The sequence below is a fragment of the Vombatus ursinus genome, unplaced genomic scaffold, assembly GCF_900497805.2.
Source record: "Vombatus ursinus unplaced genomic scaffold, bare-nosed wombat genome assembly UNPS02014798.1, whole genome shotgun sequence".
NCBI lineage: Eukaryota > Metazoa > Chordata > Mammalia > Diprotodontia > Vombatidae > Vombatus > Vombatus ursinus.
Genome location: NW_020954576.1, coordinates 49,506,226 through 49,518,826, shown reverse-complemented (window position 1 = coordinate 49,518,826; position 12,601 = coordinate 49,506,226). Strand labels below are relative to the sequence as shown.

Here is a 12,601-nt window from a genome sequence, read left to right as displayed (position 1 = left end):
TTTAGTTCACTGGTTCAGTTCTCTCTTGAATCCTTTGTTTCCTTGTTCTAGTGCCATTCATGCCTTGCAAGACCCATTCCTGGATATTTCTTCACCTTCTTCCACCTTTGTTCCTATTAATGTGCTACTGAATGGAGCTAGAGGAAGGCAAGCAGTGCTGCCTGGGTATGCTCCAAATTGGTTATTTAATCTCAACTGAACTTTCAGTGCAGTAAGGCGATATTTGTACTTCTTCCTCATTGATGCTGTATCCTGCTTTTCACAGCAGCTGTACATTCCCTTCTCTCCTCAAGCCTCACCACCATCCCCTCCCACCACTCTTTCAGTTGAGAGTCTTCCTCATACTTTACTGAGAAAATTGAGGCCATTCATCTTGGACTCTGTTCTTCCTTTTTATCTCTAAAATCCTAGACATGACATAATCCCCCTTCTCTTTTTTTTTTTTTTTTTAACTCCAATCTCTGTCGAAGAGGTGGCTTTGCTGCTTACCACCAAGGCAAATAAATCTCTTTCCATGCATCCTTGATCCTCTCCCCTGCATCTTCTCCAGCAGAGTACTCTCATAATCATCCTGTCTCTCTCCACTATTCAGTCTTTGCTTATCTTTTGGTTCCTTCTCTGCTGCCTCCAAGTCTTCCACAATCTTAGAAGAAGAAGAAAAAAGCTCACACTAGATCCAACCATCCCTCTTATTATCTTACATTTTTTCTCCCTTTTGCAGTCTAATTCTTAGAAAAAGTTGTCCTCACATGTTATATCTACTACTACTTTTACTCCATTTCTCAACTTCTTTCAGTCTGGTTTTTTTTTTAACTTCATCACTTACTTGAAATTGTTTTATCCAAACTTACCAATGACCTCTTTTGGATGTGGCAAAGGAATTGCTTTATCTGGTGGTCCCTACTCATCCTTATCCTTCTTGAACTCTTTGCAATATTTAGCGCTTCCTACCTTGTCTTCTCCCAGGAACTCTGTCTTTTCTGGGTTTTGTAACACTCCTCTCTGTCTCTCCTCATTCTCCTTGGCTAGCTCATCATCCCTATCCTGTCCTTCTAACAGTGGATATTCCTTAAGGCTCTATCCAGGGTACTTTCTCTTCCGTCTCTATACTCTCATTTAGTGAACTCATCATTTCCCAGGATTCATCATCATCTCTATACAAGTGACTCTTCTATCTAGGTATGCAGCGCATGTTTCTCTCTTGAGCTCCAGGCCCACATTTCCAAATGCCAAAGTACATTTCAAACTGGATGTAAAAAGGTCATCTCCAGCTCAACATGTTTAAAACAAAACATCTCTTTCTCTTCTTCCTCTCTGTCCCAACCCCAACAATCTGTCTTCCATATAGCTACTGAATTGGTTCTCCTTAATAACATATTTGAACCAGTCACTCCCCTTAGTGGCTAAAATGTAGGCTCCTTTCTTGGCATTTATGGTCTTTCAACCTACCTTTTCAACTTTATCACACATTACACCTCTTTACTTATTACTTACTTATACATATTATTATATGTAACCTCTGGTATAGCCAAATGATTTTTTTTGTTTCTCTTCCATGACACTCCCAGTTCCCATTTTCATATCTTTGCGTGGGCTCTCTGTCCTCTGTATGTGGAATGTCCTCTGTGACCCTGGCCTGTTAGAATCCCAAATTTCCTTTAACATTCTGCTCGACTCTTATGTTTGATCTCAGCTAATAGTACCTTCTTCCAAATTACTATTTAATTTTTACATGCTTATATATGTTCATTCTGTTCCCCACTGCCTACTATAGAATGCATGCTCCTTGAAGCCAGGGACTGCTTCACTTTTGTCTTAGCTCAGTTCCTGGAACATAAATGCTTATTTGATGCTTGTTGCTTGACTGACTGGGTACAATCACAGTTCTGTCATTTATTACCTGTGTGACCTTGGGCAGGTCACTGCACCATTCTTTGTTTCAGTCTTCTCTTTTGTAAAATAGAAATTGGACTAAATAGATGACCCCAGATTCTATCTGGCTCTAAATCTGGACTTGAATGATAATGTTAGTTCTCATTTATATAATGCTTTAAGATTTGTAAAGCACTTTACATATGTTATTGCATTTGTTCCTCGCAACAACACTGGGAGGTAGATGCTACTATTATCATCCATATTTTAAGATAAGGAAACTGAACCTGAGAGAGATTAAGTAATTTACCCAGGGTCACACCATTAATAAGCATCTAAGGCAGGATTTGAAATAATTTCTTCCTGATTCCAAATCCAGCATTCTTATCTGCCTCATCTATCAGCGTCCTAAATCCTCTTCTGAATCTATCATACAAGTCTGCATATTTCTTTTGATTTGATTTTTTTTGGTGACAATGTTACATTAATTTGCCACAATTTTTAAAGAAACGTTCTTTAGTTACTGGGTTTATGTATAGTTGCTGTCAGTTTTTTGCTCTTAAAAAAACACTACTATAAATATTTTTTAATAGATAGGCCTTTTTTTTTAATGAAATTTATGTATGAGGCAGTTGGGATTACAGCTAAGGGAGTGTTAGGTGTCTGAGACTGAATTTGAACTCAGGTCTTCCTGACTCCAGGGCTGGTGCTCTATCCACTGCACCACCTAGCTGCTCCCCCCCTTTTTTTTATCTTTAAGCTAGAATCCTTGCAGTGGAATGAATCAGAAGTTACGATTGCTTTTGTGACTTTTTTGCTATTGCCAGGTTGCTATGAGCATCTTTTTATTAGAATACCAAGGATTTGTTAGACTTTTCTGTGTGAAAAGTGAATGAAAGTAAACTACTTTAGTTTTTAGATTCTTATCATTTTTTGTAAATACTTCCCCAAAAGTTTAGAATAAAGATGTCCCTTGCATTTAGAAATTACAGGTCGTCTGTTAGTGAATATTAGAACGCCTCTTTCCATTTCCTTTAAAGGGACAGACTTTTGCTGTCACCATCTTCAATGCTGGGGGAATATTTGGGTCCTATTGAACTGCTGAGAAGCCAGCAGGGGGTGTTCAGAGCCTTATCTTAAAATCCCATCCAAGTTGTTCCCTTGATAGTGCTAGTGATGAAAACAGTATGTGCGATTTAGATGTCATTCTGTTCTGTGCCACAAGCTAATAACTGTGCAAATCTTGCTAATGAGGTGGTTTTTGTGTTTTTTTTTTTAATTCCCAGTTGATTGAAGTTAGGATATTTGATGACCTTGAAGATTCTCAGTGCTTAAGTGATGACACAGATACAGAAGTTACCTCTGAGGTAGGATACTTTTTATTAAAACATCTACTTATGTAACCTGTATTTTCAAAGGATGTAGTTCCAGCAGTTGGTTTTGGTTGAAGAATATATACCAGTACTGTCTCTTTTTTCCTTATTTCTACCTGAATACTTATCAAAAGAGTCAAGAGGTATTGGTGCTTCTTTAGATATTATTGGAGATTTGTATTGATTTTTGTGAAAATAAGGGAATGGATTTGATTCCATCATCTTACCTGGTTGTGTTTATGGAGGCACTATGGTATTAAATGGCTTGTCTGTGCCTCTGTTATCTTATTTCTTTTTTCCTAAGGCCATATTAGATATGATGCAATCTCTAAATAGGATATTTCAAACTCAATCCTATATACTGTCTCTGTATAACTATGGAGAGAGACTTATCATATTGTCACTGGGCAGTTCGTGCCTTAGAATAGACATCACTTAAAATATTGAATGTTCTTCTAATGAGTAGAAGTAGAAGCAACGAGAATGAGCAAGAGGAAAAATGCATTTTTTAAAAATGCACAAATATATATAGGTTCATGAGGAAAACCATTAATGAAATTTTGGGAATGAAGTCCTTGGGAGGTGTAGGTTGTTTCCATCACCTCTTCATAACCCAGGATTATATTTAAACCTTGCTTCTCCCTTTTCTGGGTATTGTTTAGACAGTTTCTTTCTCTAGGTACCCTGTACCTCTGAAGATGGGAAGGGAGAGCAGGACTGGGGAGGAAGAGGTATGGAAAAGTAGTACTTCAGTTTGCTGCTCTATTTGCAGTTTATATAGGACAGTGGAAGAGAGAGTTAGAAAAAAAAATCAGTAAATAAAGGATATTTGAGATTGCCTGGGAATTTCATTTATCTGATTGACTATTAACACACAGCATTAGCAGTTGGCCATATCTAGAGAGTAATGTGAAACCTATCAGTCCAGTTCTTGACCATTTTGTGTAAGTTTATCATGGCCTTTTATATCCTAGTTAGACTTCTGTTGGAAACTTGGGTCCAAATCACTTACTAAGTTAATGATTTAGAGAGAAAATCTTGTGAAATGTTCCCTTGGTTTTGAGGTTCTAAAATTTGACAGATTCTCCCCTTTCTCAGGAATTCATAATATTTTTGTCTAGAATTTTGTATCTCACTCTAATTTCAACATGAGACTTCTAAAATTTCTGTAGAATTTCTTTGAGGATATCTACAACGTGGAGGGGTGTCCCAAAAGCCACAGAGCGGTGTTAAGCTATTAAGGCTTAACTTTTGGGAGACTCTGTTAGAGAAGCTCTTATAAACTGGCAGATCCAAATGTTTTGTGCCTTGCTGTCTAAAGAGCATTCTATCTTAATAAATGGGATTGCTTCAGCCTTTAGGTAACTGAATTGTGGTTCTTTAGTAATGGTTGATTTTAGCCAGGGAACAATCAAGGTAGCGTCAGTGCAAATAAATTACCTATATTAAATACTTTTGACTTGTTCTGGCTACCCTTAGAAGAAGACATTTCCAGTTGAGTCACCCAGTGTTTCCTGCTTGCATTGTATAGGAAGAAGAGGGAATATAAAACTATCATGCAAAAGACCCTGGTCGCTTTAAGTTTAAGGATTCTTTGATATAGAGCCTACCCATCAGTGCTATTGAAGGAAACAGACATCATAAATAAATGGATTTTATCATACTAATAATAACTATATAAGTGTCAGGCATTGTGCTAAGTGCTGGAGATACAAAAAGAAGCAAAAGACAGCCTCTGCTCTCAAGGAGCTTACAATCTACTGGATAATAATAGCTTAACATTTATATAGTGCTTACTATACTATATAGCACTATGCTAAGTGCTTTATTATTACTGTCTTATTCGGTTATCACAACAACCCTGTAAGGTAGGTGCTATTGTTATCAATGTTTTTATCCCCATTTTACTGATGGGGAAACTGAAGCAAACAGAGGTTAAATGGCTTTCCCAGGGGCACACAGCTAGTAAGTGTCTAAAGGTGGATTAGAACTCAAATCTTCCTGACTCCAGGCCAGGAACTCTATCCATTGTACTACTAGCAAGTATTTGCCAAATCCGGGTATTAGTATCAGCTTATTTTCTCACTGACCTTTCAAGAGGTGTTAGGTAGGTGAGAAGTTTGAGTCCTGTTGTACCTTTGCCTCAGGTAATGTTGATTGGACAAGACATAATATACAAAAGGGAGAGAAGGAATGAGTAGTATAGCACTTATTATCTACAACCCGATTAAGCCTAAATGATTAAGATAGCTTTCTTCCGAAAAGCCTTATTACACCTTAGTTTGAATATTGACAATACTCTCAGACAATGTCCTTCATTCAAGTCCTACTTTGCTATATCAACCTGGTAGAAAAGTGATCTTGGGTTTTTGATCCTGGGCTATGCAAGTGGATCCTGCCAAGCTAAAACATATGTATTACTTGGGTCTGGAGATTGAATAGATATTTGTCTCCTTAGGACAGGCCTCCTTACTTTGAGAGACTCATTACCCAAAGGTGAACCACTATGAGGTGATGGATTTTTCTGCCCATAGCAACCCAAGAAAATAATATCAGTACCAGTAAAGTCACAGCTGCTTATCAGGGAGTGTGGAGCATCTCCTGACCAGCTTAAGGAAATTTCGTGTTTTCTGCTTGTTTGTTCTTTTATGTAGAGTGATACTCAAGTGATTAACTTGAAATCTGTTGATTTTATAGGGTGAATGGCAGTGCACCAAGTGCAAGAAGTTTAACTCTCCAAGCAAAAGGTACTGTTTCCGATGTTGGGCATTGAGAAAAGATTGGTATTCAGATTGCCCTAAGCTGTCCCATTCCCTTTCCGTGTCCAATATCCCTACCATGCCAGTGAAGAAAGATGACCAAGGAATTGATGTCCCTGATTGCCGAAGAACCATCTCTGACCCGCTTGTCCGACCCAAAGAACCATATAAGATGGAAGACAAGTCCAAACTACTGGACTCTTGTAGCTCAGTAGAATTCCTGGATTTGGCCCAGAGTTCTGAAAGCCAGGAGACCATTTCAAGCATAGGAGAGCAGTCAGACAACCTTTATGAACAGAACACAGATACAGCAGCTATGGAAAATTGCAAAAATCTTTTTAAGCCATGCAAATTGTGTGAGAAGAGGCCACGGGATGGGAACATCATTCATGGGAGGACCGCTCACTTAGTGGTTTGTTTTCGCTGTGCCAAAAGATTGAAGAAGACCAGGGCTCCATGTCCCATTTGTAAGAAATCAATTCAGATGGTCATCAAAATCTTTGTGGCATAGCTTTTTAGGCAGGTCACTGGGTTTTACAGACCCGATAACCAGCCATGTGAGGGCTTCAAATGTCAGTGGTGAGCATCTGCACTTAGAGTATGGTCGTAGCATGTCCCTTTTGTTTGTGTGTCATTCCCGGTAAAGTCACCTGGAGTTTGAGCAGGAGCTCTTTGGAACTAAATAGCTTTTCCTAAAGATTCTCTTTTGAGGACCTATTAAAATGGGTAGCAGTTTTTCAGAAATTACTCAGTTGAACTCGGGGAATTGAAAAGTACATGGAATAGCTGCCCTCCCTATCCTTCACAGGTTGAGGTAGATACAGAGGGATTTGAGAGGGAGAAGGGCCCTAAATAATGACACAAATATGAGCCTTCTTTTCTAAGCTGTTAGGGACTTCAAGTTCCTGGAAAAAACTTATTGTTGATAATAGTCTCTAACACCCAAGATGATTAGGAAAAGATCGAAGCTGGCAATTTGAAAATATAAACGTTAATCTTAAGGTCATTCCCTCAGCTTATTGCAGTCCAGTGGATCTCTTCACTTTGCATTCACATTGCTTATTTGTAAGGACAAGGGCCTTGAGCAAATCAGAGTAGACATATATACTTTTTATTGTTCCTAGACTGAGTTGTTTTGTTTACTGAGGTACCCCATGTTAAAGAACCCTTGGATTTAGTGTACAAAACTGCATTCCTGAAAGGGCATTGTCATAGAGCCATAGAATAATGATCTCTAAGATCTGACAGCACCAATTCTCATTTTTCAAATGAAAAAAGTAAAGTTCAGAGATATTGTCACCCAAAGTCACACAGCTAGTGACAGAGTGAGGACCAGGATCCTGGACTCCAAGAAAGAGAAATATTTAAATTGTGCATTTGATTGAAATACCTATATATACTGAAATATACTGAAAGATTATACTGAAACTAAAACCTTAACAGCAAGTGGTCTAATTATCTAAACATTATTTTATTGGAACATTTTGTGACTATTCTGAAGCTTGAGGACACTTTAACCTATTTATTCTCTGTTTTCTCCATGAAAATCTGCCTCAGTGTTTTAAGCACTCTGGAGTTCAGTTTAGCTCTGAAGAAACTCTGGTTTTTTTTTCTCTTCCATTTTATCGTATCAAAAGAGTGAGTTATTTGAAAGTGGTTATGATGGTATATGATTAGGGATCTACACTACTTGTGCTAAGTCCAGCTATGTAACAAATTCAGTTCTGCAGACATGTATTAACCACCTCTTATAGACAAGGCACTGTACTAGGTCCTGGGGCTATGTAAGGACTCAAATCCCTGCCCTCAAAAGGAGTAGTTTTGTAAAGTTATAATTTTTTATAGAGTACAAATGAAAAGAATCTAGGAAGGAAAAATATATATTCATATAGTAATGAGAAAGCTTATGTATTCAGGAAGACATATAAATTCAGACAACAGTGAGAGCAAATGTATGGCTATATGAATGTCTACAAATTTAATTTAGTATTTCAATTCTGTACAGCTTTCGCCTCCCAAATATTCAGCTTGTCTTTCTTTTACTTCAGCCTTTATTCTTCATTTGTCCCATCTGTGCCAAGTATTGTCCTCAGAAGATCCTAAGTTACACATTAGAACCCACTCTGATTGCCCTTGGATCCCTCTTGAGGACCTGTCACCAGTGTCTGTTTTTGATTGTTTTCTTTCCCTCACTGCTACGAACACAAGTCATGCTGTAGACCTGGTGTGGTGGAACTGAAGCAGTAACCCAGGCTCTTCATGGAATCTGGAGAGGGAGAGGAAAGTCCATATTTATGCAGACCTCCTTCCCCTTCATCTTCTCTTGCTTTGAGGCATGTGCTTAGAGGCTTATAGATCCAAAGCTGGAATAAACAGTAGCCTGTCTATTCCAAGCCTATAGTTTTACAGCCTGTACTTGACTCTGCTCTTGGTTTTACTCTGCTATCTTGGCTCTGCCCCCTCTACTCTTGGTTTTGAAAAGATTTTAAAACTAATGTCAATAGAAGTAACCTATTGGCCTAGGTCCCTTTTATTGACCTTTCACACATTTCTTTTGTGAACACTTTGAGTCATTGTTTAAGTAGCTGTATCTATATACACACATGTGTATGTGTTTTATAAAAACAAATGGGTAAAGAGGACTTAGAAAAGTTAGTCAATTTCCAGGTTTTGTCTGAAGAGTTTTCTTGACTATATTAACTTTGTACTCATCATACTTAAAAATCATATATTTAAGGCTTATTCTGTCTTTAATACTATAATAAGTCTCAGAAGGTCATACCATTTCTTAGTAAGGTATTTAAAGATTTTCATAGGTTTCTGTGAATTAAAAGGACATTAGAAGTTATTCATGGCCAACTCAAACCCAGGACATATTTCTGTAATAGGAAGTTAGCTTTGACTCCCTAGCCACTATGACAATACCAAACCAATACATTTTGTTTTGGATGTAGTGATGTAATTTTGTGTGTGTCTGTGTGTGTGTGTGTGTATGTATGTATGTATGTGTGTGTGTATGCGCGTGCGTGTGTGTGCGCGCATACAGAGGTGCGCAGGCTGGCCCACCCATTCCTTTACATTTGTACTTAAGAATTGTTTGAGTTATGATATTTGTTTGTTTTGAAGGAAATACTCAGAGTTTGTAATTGTATTTTTTTACCACTTTGCTTTGTATCATTATTTTGGTCACTCCTGAGCACTGCAATGTTGGCTTCTCAGTGGAAAGTCATTTGTATGAAGCTAGTGCACCTTAGTTCATGGACTTCAAGAGAATTTTTGGGTGTTACTCACTGACTTTTCTTCTTCTAATGAGCTCTGTGCACACCCATGGAAGAAGCAGCACATGATCTGGATACTGTGAATCTATTTTTTTTTTTTTTCATTTACTTTGTTACCTTTTCAAATCGTGCAGACCCTCTTGCAATGTTGAGAGCTGTTCATATAAATGAAAACCCAGACTTCTAAATCTGTTGAAAGAAGAAGAAAAATTGTGAACTGTATGTGAAGAGCTGTACAACAGGAGCTAGGGATGTGGACTCTCTGCACCTCATGCCTAGAAATACCCCCATGTCTTCTCATTCCACTGCCACACTGCTGGCACGTGTCCCTAGAATTGTCCAGAAGTACCTTTGATTGGAGATACACATAATACAGGTCAAAGAGTGAAGGGAAGCACGATGGTTCATCTGGAGAATGATGGGTGAGGGGATCCCCAGGAGGAGGAGGTGGTAGCCATGTTTCTGTGGCCTCATTTTTCATAAGCACTGATATACTTCCTTTCATATGCTCCCTGTTTGTTGTAGTTATTGCTCTACTTCTTGTGGTAGAGCATCCAGAAAGCATCCTGTTAATAAGATGTTCTGATCTGAGAAGAGCATTATTGAGAATGCTCTGCTACCCTCTGCCCTGCTACCCTCTACCCCCCCCCCCCCCCCGGGTACATTAAGGTCTTGCTTGTGTTTCTAAATGTACAGGTAGGTTTCCTCTACCCTCTAGTAAGAGGCTTTTTGAGGGACTATAAAATGGCATACAGTGAAATAATTTTTGAAAGGCATATTCGTGTATGTTTCAGAGTTATCTAAAGTCCAGAATGCTGTCTCTGTTGCTGCTTGTGTTTTGCCCAGTAATTTATTGCTTCTTGGGTGTCTAGTGTCGTTATTACCCTATTCTGGATCAGCTGTGCAGAAAACAGTGCTGTACAAGTACAACATTTCCACTAAGAGCAATTATTTAATTCTTTGTGTCAACCCTTTCTAGGAAATGAGCACTACTGGTGTTAGATCAAAATCCCCTGCTCAGTCCATTAAGATGTGTTTTTTCATGTTTGATTTCTGTTAATCTGAGGACGTTGAATTTTAGGGCAGTGCTTCTGTGCTTGAAACCAGTATGCACAAGTCCCCTTTCCACACCCACAGCTAGTTTATGTCTGTTTAGTACTCAGCAATTAATTTTTGGCATATAACTGCTGATGCCCTGGGGGTAAATATGGGTTTACTGTCGGAACAGGAGAGATGGGACAGCAAACTCAAATTGAGTGACCAGAGGCTGCCCGGGCAGCCAGCCCATGTAACGGAGCACTCTGAAACAAGGCTTATCCTGCTAGGACAAGGCTCTTTCTTTTCTCCTTGTTGGCTACTTAACTTAGCTTTTCAGTGAGAGCCAAAGTTTTTCCTTTGCTTAATTCCTTTAATAAGCCACTGAAAATTTGGGGGGATTTGAAAAATTCCTTCAGATGAAGTGCCTAAACACTAGTGTGCCTTCTCTTAGTCTGTGGGATTGGTGGGGACGTGTGGCAGAGGGGAAGTCGGGTACGAGTGGAGAGAGCCAGCAGCCAGCCAGGGTGGGTCTGAATAGGGATGGAGGACCCTTGGAAATGACAGGCTTTGACTTCAGTATATGGAATACTCTGCCAAAGAACTAGGGGGAAGAGTGAGTATAAAGAGCACTCTCTGGGAGCGAAAAGGTCTTTGAAAAGTTGCTTACTTAAATGCTTTTTTTTTTTCTCCCTTTTTGGTGAGGCAGTTGGGGTTAAGTGACTTGCACAAGGTCACACAGCTAGTGAGTGTCAAGTATCAGGCTGGATTTGAACTCAGGAGATCCTGATTCTAAGGCTGGTGCTTTATCCACTGTGCCACCTAGCTGCCCCTTAAGTGCTCTTCTATGATGAACTTAACACAAGCATTTCACTGTAAAGAAGTAGTAAAAGGAGGCTGTATGTGTGAACTCCATGAACTTGTGTTAGGTGCAGTTTTATAGATAACATTTCATGCCAATGTAGCAAAATTGTGTCCTCTTCTGAACTTATCTTTGTTTTCTTCTATGTATTTTTAAATATTGGTGCTTATATGAATAATTTTGGGGGGGGGCAGTAAGCCCTCCCTTGGCAACAAGGTCAAATAAAGTCTCTCACCATGTTATTCATTTCTGACAATGTCTCTTTCATTCTGCTCCACTAGAGGCTCTCTGTTGAAAGACACAGGTCAGAAGGTTCTGTCCTGCCTTCTGCCACTAAGTTGTTGTTTGACCTTGGGCAAGTCACAGCCTTGGAACCTTAATTTCCTCATCTGTAAATAAGGCTAATAATACTGCCCTGCCTACCTCAAGGGTTGTTTTCAGGAATAAGTGCTTTAAGAGTTCTGAAGCTTGTCGGTGATATGTATACAAACACATTCTGTCTGCTACATAAAATAGCAGTAACAGGGAGTGTAACATGGTATTACCCTGTTGGCAGGCAGCTGTTGGGCAGATGTTTCAGGTACTTATATCCAGGAAAGGGGGCACATAAACTCATAGGGCTCCTTATCCAGCAGTGAACTGATTGTGGTAATGTTAAACTCCTGTCCAAGCAACTCACACCAGCTCTTGCTGTAACTGCTGCAGAGGACCAAGTTGTTTCTGTCAGGGTAATGGCTTTATGGAAGATTATGTAGCTTCACGTAGTAATTTGCAGCATGTAACTGCCACCGCATTATTTGGCAACACAGAAGTTCTCTTGTGTAGTTGGTACAGAATTCACTGCCAGTGCAGCTTATGTTAGATTTTTGCGGAAGTATTGAAGCAAGTATTTTTATTTTAGGTTTGGGGAGAAAGAATTGTTAGCCGTTTCTTACATGGGGGATGTGTTGAGATATGAAAGAAAAAGTATTTTTGTTCTTAACCTAGTTTTCTTAAGTCTAATTCTGCAGCACCTTTGTACATTAGGCATTTGCAATATTTAAATGCTTTTGAGTAAATACTGAAGCTGTATTTTGCCTTTTTATATTAAGTAGATCTTTAATTTTGTCCTTGTGATGTCATTATTGGAAAGATAAGTCACTTTACTTGTTTGGATGAAATTTTGGTTTCAGGTGATGACAGTCTTTGCATGACTTTAGGGAGAGAAGAGAAGAGCTCTATTGCAGTAGAGAAGTCATCAATTTCAACAGAAGCATCCATAAAATATTAGGTAGTTGAAGTAATGTGCTGTCTCCTTTCCGTTTCCTGGTCTTATGGAAAGCAAACTCCAGGAATTCAAAGTGGGGCTTTTCTCTACTTTTTTCTTTTACTTCTTCTCACTACCCACAGCCCTATCATTCAAGAGGGCAGGCATAATACCAC

At 38.9% G+C, this 12,601-nt stretch overlaps 1 protein-coding gene across 5 annotated transcripts in view; it reads left to right on the top strand.

Annotated features, from left to right (window-relative positions):
* The window catches only part of MDM4 (MDM4, p53 regulator), a 65,386-nt gene that overhangs the window by 33,356 nt on the left and 19,429 nt on the right, over window positions 1-12,601 (top strand). For 3 of the 5 annotated variants that reach the window (XR_003569926.1, XR_003569925.1, XM_027871617.1), the window contains exons 10-11: window positions 3,159-3,239; window positions 5,943-5,992. Coding sequence is in view for 3 of the 5 variants with exons in the window: in XM_027871617.1 (XP_027727418.1) it covers window positions 3,159-3,239; window positions 5,943-5,992 (131 nt within the window). In the remaining 2 variants the exon portion in view is untranslated. Of the gene's footprint in view, window positions 1-3,158; window positions 3,240-5,942; window positions 11,062-12,601 lie in introns of those variants that run through there. The other 2 variants (XM_027871615.1, XM_027871616.1) reach the window with 1 other exon arrangement.